General features: G+C 37.9%; 1 protein-coding gene across 2 annotated transcripts in view; it reads left to right on the top strand.

Moving 5' to 3' along the window:
• Positions 1–20,208, top strand: part of CARMIL1 (capping protein regulator and myosin 1 linker 1) — a 304,319-nt gene that overhangs the window by 241,280 nt on the left and 42,831 nt on the right. For both annotated transcript variants that reach the window (XM_069493053.1, XM_069493052.1), the window contains exons 27-29: positions 2,453–2,628; positions 5,540–5,627; positions 7,892–8,041. In XM_069493053.1, coding sequence (XP_069349154.1) covers positions 2,453–2,628; positions 5,540–5,627; positions 7,892–8,041 — 414 coding nt within the window. The remainder of the gene's footprint in view (positions 1–2,452; positions 2,629–5,539; positions 5,628–7,891; positions 8,042–20,208) is intronic.

The following is a 20,208-nucleotide window of genomic DNA, read 5'->3' as shown; positions in this document are numbered from 1 at the left end:
CATGGCAGAAGATCCTGGTGGCAATGCTCACTGGGATGTTTCGTGTGCATATTATTATCATATGTATTATATTGGTGATTATAAATAAACATTTGGTTGGGACTCATTGGAATATAGATAGTAATTGGAAGCCATGGGAAGGAAGAACAAGGTCTGCTGTGCAGGGGGCCATGGGAGTTGGAAGGATGTGCTGTGATTCCTTCTCCTCTTTCTCCCAGCCCTGCGCACAAAGTCTGCCCTGGCTGCCTTAGATACCCTTGATCAAGGGAACAGAGGAAGAAACTTGTAGGTAATGAAACAGAGAGGAAGGGGACATTACTTTGGCCACTGATCGGGGCATTAGATGAGGATGGACAGAGTAGGAAACAGAAGACATGAGTCCCCATCTCACCAATTTCAGTAACCAGCTGAGTGACCTTAAGTCATTTCTCTCCTCTGATGCTCAGTTTTCTCATCTATAGAATGGGGATGCTAAAATCTACCTTCACTTACAGAGTTGTTATGTGGATCAAAGGAAATCATGGACAAAATTATTTTGTAGAGTGTAAAGTGCCTTATTACACTGTTGATCAGTGTAGGAGTAGAGGTGGTGGTAGGGAACTAACGCTGAAATGTCTGTTGAATCGAATGCCTAAGGCAGGCTAAATTCCTTTTTACAGGGTCAAAGTTATGTAGTCATGGACTTGCACAGTACAAAGAGGCCTTAAATAAATAATTTTATAGGTGTGAATGCAGAGATCTGCAAAGGTTATTCACTTAACGCTACTCAATTAACATTCTGCAACATTTTCATGTCAGGGCTTACGCTGGAAGCCAGGCCTCTTCTGTTTAGGTCTGGAGTTCATTTTGACTGAATCAGCACTGTTTCGCAGGGAGACCTTTCAGAAAGTAACTAATATGTTGATGAACATGACAGAATTAAAACAGAGTATTGATACCTGAGGTTGTTCTTATCAGTAGTGCTGGACTACTACTCAACCTGGAACAGAATGTGTTTATTCCGATGCCAAGGAGGAAGATAATTAGCCTTAAACTGATTTATTTGTATCTCTTGCAGATGGTTGGTCTAGGAGCTTTCTTGAAATAATGTAATAATTCACTGATTATTCAACCAGAGTTATAAGAGGAACAGAACACTGTCAAAATGGGAATGGCTTTTGGAAACTTCTCAAGTGGCTGCCTCCCATCCTCTTCCCCTGGTTTCTACACGATCCTTATAATCAGCCTGCTACTGTATCCTGCAGTGTACTGAGAAATTTTACTAATGGGATTGTGCTTTGCATTTGAGTATGTGAGGAGATCGACCTTTGTACTAGTCTTTCAATAATAGTGCTTCGTTGGATCTTGTTCACACTGGAACAGTAAAAGGATCCAAGCCTGGCTTTCAAAAACTAGGTTCTTATTATGAATAGAGCCTTAGAAATCAAGTTAATAATAATCTGATTATACTGTGATATACTGAGCTTTCACTGAGTGCTAGGGACTCTACTGAACAACTTACATATGTAATATTATTTAATCATCAGTAATCCTATGAGGTCAGAACTTTTTTTATTAATATTGCCATTTCATAGGTAAAGAAAGTAAAATTGTGAGATCAGTAGCTTTGCCCAGTGTCACTCAGCTAGGTTTCATATTTAGGTCTGACACTAACACTGATGCCCTTTTCCCACTTTTCGGCTATATCATCCATCTCTGGCAAATCATTTAACTTCCCTTAGCTCACATTCTTCACCTATAAAATGGAGATCACATGAATAGCTGCTTTACCCATCTTCACAGATGTTGGAAAGATAAAATGTGCAGAAACATTTTTCAAACTCTAAAGTGTTATAGAAATATGTTTTTACCATTACTATAAATGTTATTTTATAAAGTGCTCCGTAAATGTTTTTGTTATTATTCATATTGTTCATTGTTGTCATAATAATTATCTTACCTAACACTAAGCCTTTTCTTTTTTAAAGGGTAAAATTGGCTGTAGTTTGCTCCAGCTGTTAGAAGAGAGGTTTGTGTGATTTGCAAAATCTCACAAGCATCCCAATCTGATATATTTTCTAGGGATATATGTAACTTTATTTTCGAGTCCCAGGAAGAACAATCTGATGCGGTAAATTATTGTAGAAAGGCTTGATATTTTTATATTTTTTCAATCTTCCTGTTATTGGCTTTGTGTTAAGTACGGCTGCCACACCGTAACACTTCAGATGCCAGCGTGAAGCTTGTGAGGTTCTGCCAAGTGTCTGATTTAAAGTGATTACCAGAGATCAGTGATCATCCAGCAGTCAAAAGTCACGCCAGGGCAGCTCAGAATCCTTGGTTGTGCCCCGGGACTCTATTGTGTCCCTGTTCTCTGAGCCTCGGTGTCATATATAACCACCTTTCAGTTTTATGGCGGGCGCCTCTGGTGCAGTGTCATCATCTCTTCCCCTCCGCTTGTGCTGCATTGCAGGCTTTGCTTGAGTCCATGGTTGATGCTGCCGAGAATCTTTGTCCCAATGTGATGAAAAAAGCCCACATTCGACAAGACTTGATTCGTGCCAGCACCGAAAAGATTTCCATTCCACGTACCTTTGTAAAAAATGTCCTGTTGGAGCAGTCTGGAATTGATATCCTTAACAAAATTAGGTAGGTTTATAATGTTAATAAACCTAAGATCTGCAGTTTCTGTGAATGCAGTCGAGGCAGTTGTAAAGAGGGTTATTGTTGGCTTTATCCATATATAATGTGTTTAGGCTTGTTTAATAGGCAGAGACTGTATATAAATATAACTGTGCATAATGCATAGGTTTTTTACATTTCCAAAATAAGATAACCACGTAAATGCCTGCATTACTTAAGAGCATAGAGTTATCTACTCTCTTTAAGAGCTTTATGTTTAAGAGGGGGGTACATGCTTGTAATCCCTATTTTCTGCTTCTGAAGTTTATCTTTCACCTGTATAAATGACTAACTTGAAGATAGAGATCAGTTTGCTGTTGTGAGCAAATACACAGCTGATAAATAGGCAAAGAGGCCCACTCTGACCTTACCTTATTTTCCTTCTGGGTTATTTTGGTGGGTTTGTGATACCATCCATATGTTAGTGGTGCCTTTGGGGTGTTTACATAAATTTCTGTTTGAAAAAGTTTGAAAAGTATGACAAGATATAAATATTTAGAAGCTGTGATTACTGGACACTTTCCTGAATTTTTCCATGGAGACCGATCACCAGTATTACATTATAGCCTGGCTATTATGAGATCAGTTAACTCTCATAATGTTTCTTAGTTGGGGAATCTGATTACTAAAAACTGATTTCAGAAACATTTTTAATTTCCCACTTTAACCATTTCTGAATAGTGATAAAAATATTTATATGTAGCAGGAATAATAGCTCCTGTCTGGAGAGTTGGGAGTGGTTTTAACATATAAATGACAATCCATAAGGAAAATGAGAGTCAAAAACAAAATAAGCCAAAAATTATAGTATCAACTCTCTAGATATCAAAGGCTGACCACCTTAAAGCTGTTAATATAGATTATGTAGAACTTTGAGGACTTAGGAGTTCTGCAGTAACTGGATGGTCTCAGGTCTAAGGTATAGCTATTTTTTTATTGTTTTTTGTTTGTTTGTTTTAATAAAGCTTCTAGAACCTATTCAGCTGAACTTAAAGTAATTGGAAGGACTTGAGAAATTAAGAAAAGACTTTTAGAGAGTTTGTGGGACCCCATAGATTAACGATTTTATGAACTCTTGCCCTTGCTTGGTATGCTCATGTATCTCTGTAATCTGTGGTTTCAAAATTTTTATTGAAGGCCCTTAAATATTAAGGAGAAAAAAATATATTGGCCTCTATTCTTTTATAATAGTGGGTTCAACCACCAATAGATCATACTCTGATGCCTTTACTGGAGTATCGTATCCTGTCAAATACGGTCACTTTCTTTGAAATGGGCAAATCCTGAAAGTTCAACAGGAATGAATCAATTTTATGCTCATTGACTCCTTACTTGGCTGTTTGTAATGCATTATACTGAGCATTGATAGAATGAAAATATGCACACCCACACATGCATGTTTGTATACATTCACATACATGTGTGCACATGCAGGTTAAGTTGATTCATTTCCTCTAAAGCTTTTGCAAACTGGAAGCTCAATGAGGAAGTATAGTACCCAGTAGCAAAATAATAGAAGAATCCTGAGACATTCAAAAATAGTTGCATTTTTGAGATTCTGTCTTTTTTGGTCCTACAATTTGGAACAGATAAACCATTTCTCCTCACCTTCAGCAAGAGGGAGAGAAAGAGACAAACTATTGAACCTATAGTTTTACAGTTCCCCAAAATGCCTAAAAATAATCAGAGGAAGTATTTGCAATTAGATTTCTATGCCCCTCTGGAAATTTGGGATGGGACCTAGCAATCTGTATTTTTAATATGAGACCTGGGTGACTTACCAGTGGACACCTCTGGGGATTAATAAATGAAGTATAAGATAAACCAAATAGCTGGTGAGACCTTGTTTCAGGGATGGGAATTAAAGAAACATCCTTTTATCTTTCGCCCAGAAAATTTTTACTGTAAGGCATCAAAGAGTTTGTGCTTCTTATTCTTCTGCCCATCATCAGAAACCTTCCTGTGCAGAGAAATCTCCATACAAATGATTGCCTTTAGGTTAGCAAGATTTTTCCCTGTTACAGAAATATACTTTCAACTTCAGGTTACGAGACAATATTGGAATATGGGTATATACCTCTCTAGCACATTTACCTTCAAATATATCGTGCGTTTATGTACATTTGTATGTATGTGCATTAAGGTATTCTGACTGAAAACACACATGGAAGTTGAATTGTTGGGAATACCAAATTGTGAGAAAGCTAACTAAAATACCAACCATCTAACTGAAATGTTAGTGGCTACATCTGTTTATTGGTGAAAATTACAAGCCACTTTCTGTTATCTGAGCAACTTTCTGAAGTCAGGCAAGAGGCACCAAGACTGAAAATTTTAGGAACCTCTGTTCATAAAAGAAAAGGGTACTGTGAATTTGTAACCATTCAAATTAAGGAGGTTAGTCAAAGCAGAAGCTGTGTAATATGGTGCCATCTGATTGGTGAGAAGTTTTTTAAAAGGGCAGGGGATATGTATATTAAAGCAATAACTGATTTAACAACTAGGCTAGACTTTCTTAATTTACTCCAGCCCACATTTGTTTTCATTTCTATCAATGGATGAATTGTTCCTCACCACGTGGTACATCTGGTTCCCATTAAGTTTGTCTCTATTCAGATGTTTTTCATTTCTACCATGGGTTTTGAAACTGCAGAGGCAGGTTGAAATTGGTGAAGAAAGTCTGTTACCTGTGTGTTTATGGGAGTGTTTAAGGCTTATTTTTAGAAATCCTTAGCCCTGTTCACACATTCTTGTATTCCAATATTCAAAGAGAGAAATGGAATCACAGTTGACCTTATCAGCATAGCATCAAGGGTGGATGATTCTTTTCCCTTTGCACATATTAAAATGTTACTTTATCCTTTTGATTTTCACATAGTGAAGTAAAGTTGACAGTGGCTTCCTTCCTGTCTGATCGAATTGTGGATGAAATCCTGGATGCACTCTCACACTGCCATCATAAACTGGTGAGTGCTGTGCACATGCTGGGCAGGACCTCCTGTTTCAGCTCTGCTGAAATGCAGGATGGCCTCCAGCATGGGGGTGTGGTTTCTTTTCTACATTTTACTCTTTTGCAGATTTATGGATTAAGATCCTAGTTTTCTTCATGGCTCTTTTCTATCACTTCTAGCCATTCTGGAGCATGTTACAATTTCTCAAGAGGAAATGACAGGGGAAAGTAAAAGTGATCATATCCAAAAATCTTGTTCATTTATAATACATGCCAAAAGTTTTGGTAGGACATGATGAGACTGAGGTCCAAAATTAACATTTTTAGTTTATTTAATGCATCTGTGCTCATTTTGTTGCTGTCTGATATGATTATTTGAGGATGGACTATTCTGAAAACATGGGGGGAAATGAAGCATTTGGAGTCTAAAGAAAGTACAAGAGTAGAATGGGCATAATCTAGTGATAGCTGCTGACTGCCCAACAGGTGCGGTGCCTCAGATATAACCAAGGTGAAAAAATTAATTTCCTTCATCTAGAAACTGGTTGTATATCCAGGTAGGGGACTTTACTTCTAATATCAGTGCATATGAAAAAATATATCAAAAACTTCATGTTTCTCAAACTTAAGGAAATTTTCTGAGACACAGATGAATTTCTTAAAACTGGTTGTATGTTATGTCTCAAAAATATTAGCAATACGATACAGTAGAAATCTCCCAAGCAAGTTATAACAGTGTTCTAAGAAAAAATTTCAAGTTAACTGTGTAGGATGGAGATATCCAGTTTCATGGCATTGAATTGTTGGATGATGCTGGAGAATACTGAAATGAGAGGAGCAGCAACAGCTTCTTCTACATGAGACAGAAAAAAATGTATATTTTGAAAAATTCATTTGAGGAAAATATATAAGACTGTGTCCTAAAATTTAAAAGAATAAGACAGACATCTCTACGGCCACTACTCGAAGTATTGCCTATGGACCGGAGCTAGCCCACTGATGGCTCCCCAAGAAGCAGCACTGAGAAACGTCTCGAGCAATTTGACATGGCCACAATATCCAAATACATGTTATTTTTGTAATTTTTTGTTTTTATTGTATCTTGTCAGTATATTGGTTTGTACCAAATTGGACATATAAAGAACTGGTTCGTCATCACATTGAATTTAAGAAGCACTATTCTCTAGTTCCTGACATGGTAAAGACCTACATCAATTCAGTCCTTTCTTGTTTTAATAAGCACAAGCAAAATCAAAAAAGCATCATTTTAGAAACAGTTTATTGATAACCCATAGCTTCAGGAACTGCTTCAGAATCCTCAGGTGATGACACAAATACTGGATATTGTAGCAACATAACTGCATGTGACACCTACACTGAAGGTTTGAATTTTTCACTTCTTTGCATTTGTCCTTTTTTGAAGAATTTACTCAGAGTACTAACTTTTTTTAATAATTGAAAATGAATTGTTTGAATGTACTTTTGTTTCAGTTTGAACTTCATTTTAGCATTAATACTGCTGATTTGGATTATAAGGAAAGAGATTAAATACTGTATGAAGAAAATAGTATCCTCAAAATGAAACTCTGTTTTCAGTGACATTCAGACACCATTTTCCCCAACTTTAATTTAGAAGTGTTCACAAAGTTTTGATGGACTTGTCAACTGGTTCTCATCGTTTCAAAATAATTAAAGTTCCCGGTGTTGGATCAGTTTAGCGCTGGAGTTTTTAAATTTCAGCCCAGTTTATTCTACCTCTTACTGTCTAATTTTTAATATTTACCTAAAGTATAACACTACACTGGAAATTAATATATCAAATATGGTAATCATTATATGAAAACAATGAAAGCTAGCAATAAATAAAATTTTACTGATTTCTCTCCTTTTAATCCTTTAAAAATAACAATAGTTGAAATCATTTTATTTCCCTCAGATACTTTTAAGCACTAGATATAGGAGATTCCTTCAGGGGCAATATCAAATAAAATTAATAAAAAACACTATTTTTTTCTGGACTAAGTAGTTTCCTCATTTACTAAGGGAGGTTTGTAATTTCTTTCTTAAAACACTCTGCTCTCCAAAGAAAGAGGTAAGTTACTCTGTTGTAAATTTATTAAGAATTGACCTCTAGGAAAAGAAAAGAATTGTCATTAACCACTTGTCAGCATAGTCCCGCACTGCGCCCTCTTGTGGAAGACATCTTCAGGAGACCCGCTAAGCAGCTCTTCCCTTGTCTCTGTACTTCAAATTCTCCTTGTACGTGTCTTGACCCTGTAGGCCGACCATTTCAGCAGACGTGGCAAGACCCTTCCTCAACAAGAGTCCTCAGAGATCGAGCTGGCTGAGGAGAAGCCAGTTAAACGCTCCATCATCACAGTGGAGGAGCTAACAGAGATAGAGCGTTTGGAAGATCTGGATACCTGTATGGTAAGACACAGCCTTCGGTGGCACCGTTATCCCAGTTGGACCGTGCTATTGTTTTTCTAAAAATATCCCACTTTTTGAAATCAGACCAGACAACCCCACCCGTCTCCTCCAACCTTCCAAGACAATTCTTTCAGAAACTTGTTGCCATGCAGAGGCTGCTAATGAAGCTAATAAAACTTAAGCTTGGGGCCCCCAAATTTGCACAGCCCCCTTCTAAGGCCCTGTAGCCACAGTAGACAAAAATTCCTAAATTAATTAAGAGAAACGGATTAAATAACTTCTAAAGGTCTTTTGTAACAGGAAAATATCTGTAAATAAAACATATATAAGCCATGTAAAAATGGGAAAGGACTTTTTCTCAACTAAAATATGTAGGATGACTGTCTATTTCTTGGTCCTATCATTTTTTTCTCTGTTGCTGTTTACTGTTTTTTTGTATACAATTTTTTAGTACAGCCTTGAATTTGCGTTTCCTGTTTAGATGAGATTCTGTTTCATTCTGTTCACTTGATGTGCTTTAGAAGATGGAATACACACTGAAGTGTTTACTTAGCAGTAGGTCTTCATTCCTTACCCATTTCTAAATTTCACGTAGTGCATCCATCTGGCCCTACAACTGAAGCATTTAGGTTGTTGATACTTTTTTACTCTGAGGATAGTTTTACTTCAGTCTTTCATTATTTTAAAATTTATATTTATCAGTATGGCTACTTCTTACTTTACCATGAAAACAGTTGTATGTGCCATTTAATCCTCTGGATTCAATATGTTTATGTTTTCCTAAAATATTTACTTTTTAGTAATTCCTTATAATCTGAGAGGATGGTAATAAGACTAGGTTTCAGTTACTTATATACCCAAATGTTCCTACATTAGCTTTTGATTTTAGTAATTTTTAGATGCAGCCATTGTTAAGGAATAATACTTATTTTTATGGCCAATACTATTTTTCTAGCCTGGAAGACAATGTAATATGTTAAGAAGTTTCCTTATTTATAAACTGCTAATATCATCTTGTAAAATATGTAAATAAAATAGTCAAGTACTCTCCATATAAAGCCCTGTCATAATACGAGGAGAATTACAAATAAAGCCTAAAGTATAATCTAAGATTTCAAGTAACATTCTAATATCACTAAATAAAGCTGAAAAATAATTTTTATGTCACTATATAAATCTACAAATATATTTGATCTGTGTGGAGGAAATTATCAAGTTTTTGAAAACTTGCTTGTCCAGTACATTGCAAAATGTATATTTCATAAGTATTTTAAATCTGTTTGCATTTTGAGACATTAGAAGTCAGGCACTATGTTATCATAGGGTAATTGTCCTGGAGAGCTCTTAGACTAGCCCTAAAAGAAAATAATTAATAGGAAATAGATTTGAAGATAGAATAGATCACGTTTCCTGCCAGAATTATTTGGTCATGTGTAAGCTGGAAAGGGGTATAGGAAACACGAGCTAGTGAAATATATTTTGCTGGGTTTATAGGTGATGCAGTTTGGGATGAGGGAGAGTTGGTTGTGAAAGGTTGGCTCAGCTACTGTAACATCGGTTTTAACTTGTGTAGGCTTTGTTTGGAAGTAAATTTGTTTTGTTGTTTTATTTGATTGATTTGATATGATTCTGTGAAAGAGAAAAAAAGGTTGTTATCTTTAAATAAAGTGGGTGGGATGAGGGTAGTGGAGAGGAATCATTTTTTAAAATGCAGATGCAGGACCTCCATGAGAACCTAAAGGAGAGGCATGCTGCAGGCTCACCCCACATGGAGGGCTTCCATTTCATAAAAACGTCCGTGTTGTCACGATGCATAAAGAGTCAGGAGCAGATGTAGATCTCTTTGAACAGAACTCTTAGGACAACCTGGGTTAGAAGGGTGGTATTTTTGTGGTTCAGAGGGCCAAGGAGGGTAAGCAATGAGGGCCAGTCCTGAGATGAGCACGTGTTGACTCCTAGGGTGAGGAGCAGGCCCCTGAGTGTGGACGGAGTGACAGAGAAACCCAAGACAGAGCTCTCTGTAGAAAAACAAAAACTTAGATGAGCAGACTTTTTAGTTGTGATAATAGAATTTGTTGTCTAATATATTTTTGTCCTCAGTCATTGTTCTAACTAATAAGTTGTTAAGTAGTAGAAAACCAGAGTGAAGTTTGCTGTTAGTTTAATGAAAAAGAGTATTTTTGTGTAAAAAGGGCAAATCAGTGGGTTTTGTACTATAATGATTTCCTCTGTACTCTCAGCCTAATTGTCAATTCTAAGCCACCCAAGATAGCACCGTTTAGGTGGCAGCAGCTATCCCAAATGCAGGGATCTCTCTGCTAAAGGAAATCTATTTTCTGAGCTCTGAGTATCTTATTCTAAACCAGTGGTACAAGCTCACAGCTAACTTGGAAGGAGTAGAGTATTAGATTGGGCTTTTAAAACTACCTGCTCTGCCTGGTTTCATAATCAAAGTAGCAGATCATTATTGTTTTTCATTGACATCTGTTACCAAATATTTCAAGTTGTGATCCTCATGTCATGCCATGGGGTGGGGTGGGGGGGAAGTTGTATATTTCAAAAGAAGTGACATTTAATTTGTGATGGTTTTCTAATTTTCTAAATGAGTGTATGCATTTTCCTTGGCAGCATTTCTATCTTAAGTGATCCAGAAAATTAGAACACAAAAGTAACTGTTGTGTGGAACATTTCAGAAGCACAAGTAGATAAATACATGCATGTAACCTTACCCTCATGGAATTAAAAGCCCTTAGCAGGTAGAAATTGTGTCAGAGGTGGAGCTAGAGCACTGTTGAATTTGATTGCTTTGGGTGGTGTTGTAACTTTATTATTACCTAAAGAGTTTTTTTAATAGCCCAAAGAACTGTGAAACTTTCCCGGGAGCATTCCAAAGTTTCTTTGACACATCACCAACCTTCTACTCACAGATTTAAGATTAACAGATCCTGGCACTTTTTGTCCAGGATGTTCATGACATCTACTAAATCCATTTTTGAACATTTCTTTAGCAAACCCAGTAGAGATCTAGCCACCTCTTTTTTCTCTGCCCTTGGATTTCTAATCTTCATGTTTTCTTCCATTTCTCCCTGGTCCAGAAGTCAATTCCATTTCAGAGCTTAAGTGTCCTTAGAGAACCAGTAAATTGCACTAGAGAAGGTTTAAGGCCATCAGTTAGGCATAGAAATTTATGGTAATTTGAATTTAAGGATTATATTCCCGGAGTTGGAAACAATAATCCATATGATTGATTTCTTTGAAAAGAATTCATCACTTAGTCAACAACTATTAAACTTTTGCTTTGACTAAGTGAGGGCTGAGATAAAAATGATTGAGTGATTCCATGGGGCCTGTTATCTGCTGGAGGATGACCAAGCTTCTAATCAAACTTAATTTTGTAAAGTTAAAGAAAAAGGCTGTTCTTTTGGAACAGAGTGTCAGAAAGAGGAATTTTTTTTTTAATTTTGTCTCCAACGAGATAAATTTATCTTTTTCTTTTAACTATTAAGAAACTAAAAGGTAATCTAGTTCACCTGGTGTGATAAGGCGATCAGGAGAGATCAAGAACTATTAGAATAACCTGTGGGGTTTTTCAGCCTCTGTCCACTCTCACAGCCCAGAGGTTCACTCTGTCATCCCTTTAACTCCAGGGCAGGAAACCAAATGGTTTAAAAACTCTTCTTCATTTTTTAAAAACTTGTATAGCACCTATGACATGCTTAACATTCTAAGCTTTTTATTATTGTTAACCAGTTGAATCCTCATAACAACCTATGAATAATTCTTACTCATAACTTCTGACAAATCAGTAAACTGAGGCAGAGAAAAGTTAAGTAATTTTTCCAGGGTTACCCAGGCAGGCATTTTGGTACCAGACTCTGTGCGTTTAACCAGCCTTCTATAATCAGTATATAGATTTCATCTATGGTATTTCCTACAATCAGAATTAAATTTTGCATTAGATTCAATTGTACTGCATTGATTTCTGTAAGAGAGGTGCTTACTAATCCCAGATGAACATGTGAACAGCAACACAAGCGAAAGTCCTAGTGTTATATAACCATACTGGAAGCCTGGAGTTTTTAAACATTGTTGGGAAAAAAGTGTGTCAAAAATCTGCCATGCTCCATTGTTGTCCAATTGTTAGAAGTGACTTTGCCCCCTTTTGGCTTACCTGGAACAATCTGTGTCTCTCTATGTGTTATTTTGTTGGTGACAATGACTAATTAGCTTTCCTATATAGTTCTTATCATTTCAACCCACATACCTTATATGTCATGCTGAAATGTGTATTTCTTTAGAATCTTTATTGTTCATAGACCATCTGTTCTTCTCCTGCCATCAGGTGCTCTTAGGAAATCAGTATTCATAACTATATCTTTCAACTTATTGGCTCTTGGGGTATTGAAGGATGCAGTTCTTGTTCTACTGATTAGTTATCTCTAAATATTTAATTTGTCACCATGTATAGTATACTACCTTTAAAAAATAGCAGAATTTGGGGGTTTAGGATAGCATGCCAAGTCAGTGAAGAGCCAGTGTCTGCTCCTTTGGCATAACTAGTTCACTAATTGTATGTAATTCTTTCAATTATTTTAATGAGTGTCATACCCATTTTAAATCAAAAGATATTCATGCATAGAAGCACTTCATCTGCCTATTGCTATTTCCTCGGAAAAGAATTTTAAAAGACTTGAATTATTACAGAATATATCTTTGTGAATCCTGTCTCCAATAATAAAACAGCAATTATTTTTCCTTAAAAAATTCAACCTCAAATTTCAGTATATAATTTTTAATCTTTTTTATACAGACTAAAGACCTTTTTCCCTGCAGGAGACTGAGCAGACTTCACCCCTAGAGCTCTAAAGCTCCCAGTAGGAAACAAACTCCCGACAGGGAAGATGGGGAGTACTTAAAAAAATCCCTCCATAAAATGACTTCAAACGTTAACCAGCTGTGACTAGTCAGGTTATTCTAAAACCAGGATCCACATTGGGCATCTGATTTGTTGATTGGAAATGGTGATTCTTATGACCTAAATTTTGACATGTAATGATGATTATAAGAGACAATTTTGGTCTTCCCTCATGAACTGAATTAAAAAAATGACTCTGATAAACCTGTAGGTTTACAAAGTAGAAACCATGCCATTGATTACTTGTATGGGGGGAGAGTGTGGATGACACTTTCAGAAAAACCTTTTATGCCCATCATGAACTGGGTTTAAAAAAAAAGAAAGAAAAAGTTTCAAAATTTTAAAAAATAAAAAACATTTTTTATGAAGTCCAAACTAATTAAGTCCTTTACAAGCAATCACAGATTTAATAGAGCCAATAGTACATAAAATAATTTGTCTAAATTCTCACTTTTCAACTCTTAGAAACCTCATGTTTCCTATGTATCACAATTACATTTGCTTCGACAAACCTTTTCTTATGTTAAAAAGCTCCAAATTATCACTAATTGCCAATTGAAATCAAAGACCAAATCCCGGTAGGATGAAAAATTTTCTTTTTAATTTCTAAATAAAACAATATTCAAATTGGAGAAAACAGGGATATTTGCTTTAGATATTAAGGAAATACTTCTTATATATATGTGTGTGTGAAACAGCCTGTCTAAAGAGGAAGAAAATGGGAGGTCCTTAAAGAGGACATTTTTATTTGAGTGATGGGGTAAGGGAAAAAGCTAGAAGAAGATGGCTGCAGCCTCTCAAAAGAGCCCAGGGCACAAGACAGAAGTACTTAATGTTGGTGAAGTCTTAAGTGGTGGTGAGCTATCAAAAGACCTCTGAGCCAAAAATACAAACCAGAAGGCCATTTTTTCAACAAATGCTTATTGTTGATCCACTGTGTACCAGGTAGTTTTGGCTTCTTGCAAGAAATGTAAGATGAATGAACCAACATATCACCCACCAAGTTTGCTATGTTGAAGGGCAGAAGTGGCAAAGCTAGATCTGGTGGATCCCAGAACTGCCATCTCTGTAAATCCCACGCATGAATTTGCTTGGATGTTGAAAGATGGGAGTCTACCACTGAAATGAGCTCATGAAGAAAGGCTTGAATTCATACAGGGTACATCTTTCAACCCTTTGGTCAAAACCCACTAATAAGTCATGAAATCATGTAATGTTGTGACCAGGATTTTAAATAAAATGATCTGAAACAAAGTATCATTACATGCAATGTTTGTTTTACACACATGTACATATTAATTGGGGTGTGATATAAAATGTATTTCATACAATGAGTTACAGTCAAAAAAGTTTGAGAAACTTTCATCCACAATAACTCACTTCACCTGCTGTGTTTCAGCCTTCCCAGAGTACTAAGCACAAAGCAGCTCCTTGCACTGACCTTGTTCTTTTCCCTGCAGAGATCAGGTCTCTGGGAATGGCCTGAGCAGAGATGCAGAGGTGGAAGAGATTCGGTACCCTGGAGAGTCTCTACTAAATCGACTCACCCATTTTGCTTCATATTGTTTTGAGCCCCCATAGAATTGTGTTTCCGAAGTGTGCTTTTGCTTTATGTCATTGGTCATTATTAAGTACCACTTTAATAAATAAGGAGAGGCCGGGCGCGGTGGCTCACGCCTGTAATCCTAGCACTCTGGGAGGCCGAGGCGGGTGGATCGCTCGAGGTCAGGAGTTCGAGACTAGCCTGAGCAAGAGTGAGACCCCGTCTCTACTAAAAATAGAAAGAAATTATATGGACAACTAAAATATATATATACAAAAAATTAGCCGGGCATGGTGGCACATGTCTGTAGTCCCAGCCACTCGGGAGGCTGAGGCAGTAGGATCGCTTAAGCCCAGGAGTTTGAGGTTGCTGTGAGCTAGGCTGACGCCACGGCACTCACTCTAGCCCGGGCAACAGAGTGAGACTCTGTCTCAAAAAAATAAATAAATAAATAAATAAGGAGAAATTGTAGGTCATTATGAGGAGTTCCGAGTAGTTTGCTCTGTTTGTTCCGAGTAGTTTGCAGATAAAAATGAGTTGTGCTGTGACTGTGCCTCACTTTGGTACCGTTAGTTGAGAGGCTCAGAGCTCAATGTGCGTTTGACCTATAAGAAGCATGCAGTACTTGAAGAAGTAGAGTTTGTTGTGGTCAGCCATAATCTGGCTTCATTTTTTTCTTCTTTATCTTAATTTACTCATTAAAGAGAAATCTTGCTGTTATTTATGGGTCTCAGCTCATTTTTGGGATCGAGGTGGTTATACATTAATAAAGTGAAACAGGCTGAGCATGGTGGCTCAAGCCTGTAATCTAGCACTCTGGGAGGCTGAGGTGGGAGGATTGCTTGAAGTCAGGAGTTCAAGACCAGCCTGAGCAAGAGTGGGACCCCATCTCTACTAAAAATAGAAAAAATTAGCCAGGCATGGTGGCACAGCCTTGTAGTCCCAGCTATTCAGGAGGCAGAGGCAGGAGGATCACTTGAGCCCAGGAGTTTGAGGTTGCTGTGAGCTGTGATGAGGCCACTGCACTGTAGTCAGGGTGACAGAGTGAGACCCTGTCTCAAAAATAAACAAGTAAAATAAAGTGAAATATTAAATATAGTGGGAAAGTGCTCTGGTAGAAGTAGGTAGGTTGCTATTGAATCAGAGGAGCAGCACCCAGCCTGGGGGAGGGGCATTGTCAAGGAAGACTTCCTGGAAGAAGGTTCTAAGCATCACGCCTGGCACATAATAGGCCCTTGGTAACTGTTGGTGCAATGAGAGCTGACATTTGAAAGAAAATTTAGCTGGGAGGAAAATGAGTAAGTAAATTTATTAGAGCAGCACATGTAGAGGCTTGGAGTAAGAACAGCATAATTCAAGGAACTATTGTAGTATTATGAGATGACAGGCATAAAGGGTAGGAGAGAGGATTAGGTGAGGAGGCTGGAAGGGAAAGCATGAGCCATATCACACAGAGCCTCGTAGATCTCACTAAAGGGTCTGCTTGTTTATTGTTTACTTGTTTGTTGTTAAGGCAGCAAGGAGCCACTGAAGGTAAGGAGACTGGAAGAAGGGGCAGGTTTTGGTAGAAACAAACATTAGTGATTTCTGTTTCGTCCACGTTAGGACTGAGGTGCTTACAAGCCCCTGGTTGAGATGTCCAGGAGGCAACTGTATACTAGATTAACTCTGGAGCTGGTGGCCAGGTCTGAGCCGGCAGTCAGCCGTGCCCGTGTAAAGCCACAGTACAGACGTGCCTGCCACGTTCGCTTCCCAGAAGTGGTCACAGCCTCTTCAGCTCTACCAGCACTTTTCTTTTTCTACATTTGTGACATGTATCTCAATTTATTAATACCTTGAGCCACAGGTATGTATATTCAACTTCCTACTTCACATCTCCAATTAACTGTCCAACAGGTGTCTCAAACTCAGTATGTCCCAAACAGAATCATCGATTTTTCCTCTCTCCCCTACCCAAGGCTTCACCATCCAGCTTTGTGACACCACCTTGTACTCTGCCCGTTTGTTCCTAACTCTACCTGACAGTCGCCTCAGTCTCTCCACCGTTCATGTCTGCTGCTATTCCTCAGCCAAGCCACCTTTGGTTCTTGCCTGGACACCTAAAACAGACTCGTACTCTATTCCCACCTTCACTATTAGCTCTGCCATCAATCCTTCCCCTACTCAGTAGCCAGAGGAGCTTTCTAAAGTGGAAATCAGATCAGTATCTAATGTGGCAAACCCTCTGATGTCTTCCCATTTTACCCAGAATAAATTTAGCCTTCTTCCTGATGGTCCATAAGGTCCTACATGATCTGGTTTCTGACTTTTCTCTCCCCATCTTGTTCTACTCTCGCCTTTGTTCATTTCTCTCCAGCTGCAGTGGCCTTTCTCCTTTTCCCTGGAATTTGCTGTGGCTCCCATCCCAGTTATTGTTCCTTCAGTTTGGGGCACGCTTCACTTGGTTCTTGGTTGTCGCATGGCTATCTCAACTCCAAAGTCTCTTTCTCAAAAGTTTTTCTTGAACCTCCGAGCCAAAGAAGCCTTCCAGTCACTGTGCAAATTATCCCATTTTATCTTAGCACCAATTAGGACTGGAAATGATATTATTTACTTGTGTAAGTACTTTTTGTCCGTCTTCCCACACTGGCATATAAGCCCCTGAAGGTCAGGGACGCTGTGCTGTTGACCACATATCCCCAGTATCTAGAGCAGAGTCTGGCACATAATAATTGCTCAGCAAATTTTAATATCTTGGCTTTGCATTATATTAATAATTGCTTGCATGTCTCTTCTTTCCTACTAGATTCTTTGCTCCTTGAAAGTACAGGATATCAATATCTAAATAACTAATGTCATCAATAAATACAATAGATTAATCTGGGAACTTTAGAAAATAATTATTTTATATGGAAACGTTCTTATCTTTAGACATAAGAGGCTCAATTAATGAGAACATTATAGGTTACCAAGCTGTCAGAAAGTTGCCTTAGAAAAAAAGATTAAAGCCACCTACCCACTGTGTCCAGTGTTTTGTCATAGCAGCCATGTGTGGTAGCTATTTTAACCCATTTTTCAGATGAGAATCTCAAAGCTCAGAGATGTTAACACACTTGCCCATATCACATTGCTAATAAGGGGTTGCCACAGTTGGTAGCTCAACTACAAATGATCTCAATCCCAAACCCATTCCCTTTCTGCTGAGTTCCTGGTCTCCAGGTTGGCCTGGGACACCAGAAAGAAAGTTATGGGGAAATTCGGGGTGGGAAGAGCCTTTGCACTGGGTAGGCCAAGTTCACTCGGGGGTTACACTGAGAGTTCGGTAGGTGGTATCTCCATGCCCACAGACCAATTCTTTCCTTATGGAGTTTTATTCTTAATTCTCAGTGAATTGGGAGAGAGTCTAATCTATAGTAACAAATTCATATCTCTTGCAATTACAGGGCAAGCAATGGCTTGGGTTGTAGGTGCCTGAACTGATGGAACTAGCAGCTTACACACCTGGGGTAAAGGACTCTTTATCTCTTGGAATCTGCCCATACTGAGAACTCACATGGTCTGCCACATTCAGTTCTTGTGGTTAATCAGGCTGTGCCCTGACTTTCCATTTGACAGTTTTCCCTCTTACCCGACAGAATCTGAGGTTTAACCAAATATCCCCTGAGAGTACAGACTTACTGAGAAGGGAGCAAACAGGGTGGGATTACTTGGGCTGAAATTTAGGAATGACAAAAAGAAGTGGCCTATAGTGTAGATTTGGACGGGGAAAGGAAACTAGCATATATCTCTGCATTTTGCTTTTGACTAAGTTAAAAGTAGGTCAGACTAGGTAAATTAAGTGATTCTGTCTAAATTTCTAACTGTACCAGTTGTAGTTTAGAATCACTGATTGGGGTTGGGATGAGTTAACTCACATAGTTTAGCTCACATGTAGAAATTCAGAGAGTGAACTTGACCTACCCAGATTCTCAGTTTCCCCAAATGTGCCTCAGAGGAAACTTCTATCACTGCTGGAATTTATATCTAAGATTTCTCCCATCTCTGACGGCTAAGGCCAAACCTCCATCACAAGCCCATCCCTTAATAAATTAAAATATAAAGTAAATGGTTTTTAGCTTTGGCCATTGAAGTGTCTGTTGAAGAAAATCCTACTGACTTTCCTTCTGAAAACCACACGTAGAAACTAGACCAAAAAATTACTTCCATGCTCCAGATATAACTGCAAGGAATTTCTTTGGTATATTTTTGTCTAGATTGTATAACCTTATGTAAATGTATTTGTTGGATTTATATGTGTTGTGACTTTTTTGAGAAACAATTTTAGGTGGCAAATTTAATAATTAGTAGAACTTTAAAGGTAAAAGAGGGTGAATAAAGAGCGAAAAGAAAACCTGAGGGAGTTACAATATAGTAAACTTAAGGATCAATCCCCTTGCTAGGACTACATGGTACTCTGTTCTGCTTGCTGGTTAAGGGTGGAGCTTTAACTTGGGAGCTAGTGCTGCAAGTTTTAGACCTAACATTTGATTATCAAAATTAAGATATATGATCATTTATCTTGCCCAGACAGAAGACCATCTAACCAGGGCTGAGCTGTAGGGTGGGTACCTAGAAATCAAGCCAGGATTTTTCTTTGGAAGCAGCTTCAAATCCACTTCAGCCCTTGAGAAAGTATGCAATTGAAATCCACAAATACTATGCTCAATTCAGCATGGTTAAAATGGCTTTTTCCTGTAAAAGATTTCAGAGCATTCTCTATCATGGCCATAGCAAAACCTCAACAATGCTTCTAGTTGCGCACTGTGTAGCCTGTACTCCCCAGGTAACTGAATGAATTGGCCACCTGTATGCAGTTATTTGATATTGGAACCTTAAATATTGGAGAATGTCAATGAAAGATTCATACAGAGTTTGTTAAAGTGAACATTAAGTCAGGACCACTGATAAAAGATGGCACCCATATGCTCTCAAAGCCAGCTTTGTTTTATTATACAATAATGCAATAATGGCATATAAGAAGTATGTTGGATAGAAAATTTACCCAACTTTTCACTATAGCTTGGCTATGAATCATTAATTCATTTTGAAACAAGATCAAAGCCAGTGAAAAATTAAAAGTGGCAAACAGTATTACATATTGTTTTGGACAGACGTTCTCATAGGTGGAATGCGATGTATTGATAACACTGATGGTCTAAAGTTTTTAGAAAATAAATATCAAAATAATGGATCTGTAGAAAGGGATATCTTGAGAATCTACTCTCTTTTGAGAATCTCACTTAAGAATCCATTCAGAAGGGGTGTTAATTAAAAGAAATTAAATTGAATATGACAAAGATCTTGGTTTCCAAGCCAGACCAGGTTTCTCAGAGTTTTGGTGGTAAGCCATTTTTACCTAAAGATCTATTTGAAGTTTTTTGTTTTGTTTTATCTCACTCTGTCGCACCTGCTAGAGTATAGTGGTGTAGCTCACCACAACCCTGAACTCCTGGGCTCAAACGATCCTCTTGTGTCAGACTCTCCAGTAGCTGGGACTACAGGCGTGCCACGATGCCTGGATAAGTTTTCTGTTTTTAGTAGAGATGGGATCTCACTCTTGCTCAGGCTGGTCTCAAACTCCTGAGTTCAAGCGATCCTCCTGCCTCAGCCTCCCAGAGTGCTAGGATTATAGGCATGAGCTACCACACTCAGCTTCTATGTGAGGTTGAAAAGTTAAGATAAAGGGATTTT

This window comes from Eulemur rufifrons, chromosome 18 (genome assembly GCF_041146395.1).
Source record: "Eulemur rufifrons isolate Redbay chromosome 18, OSU_ERuf_1, whole genome shotgun sequence".
NCBI classification, from domain to species: domain Eukaryota; kingdom Metazoa; phylum Chordata; class Mammalia; order Primates; family Lemuridae; genus Eulemur; species Eulemur rufifrons.
The sequence above is the reverse complement of the archived record's forward strand: the minus strand, read 5'-3'. Positions and strand labels throughout refer to the sequence as shown.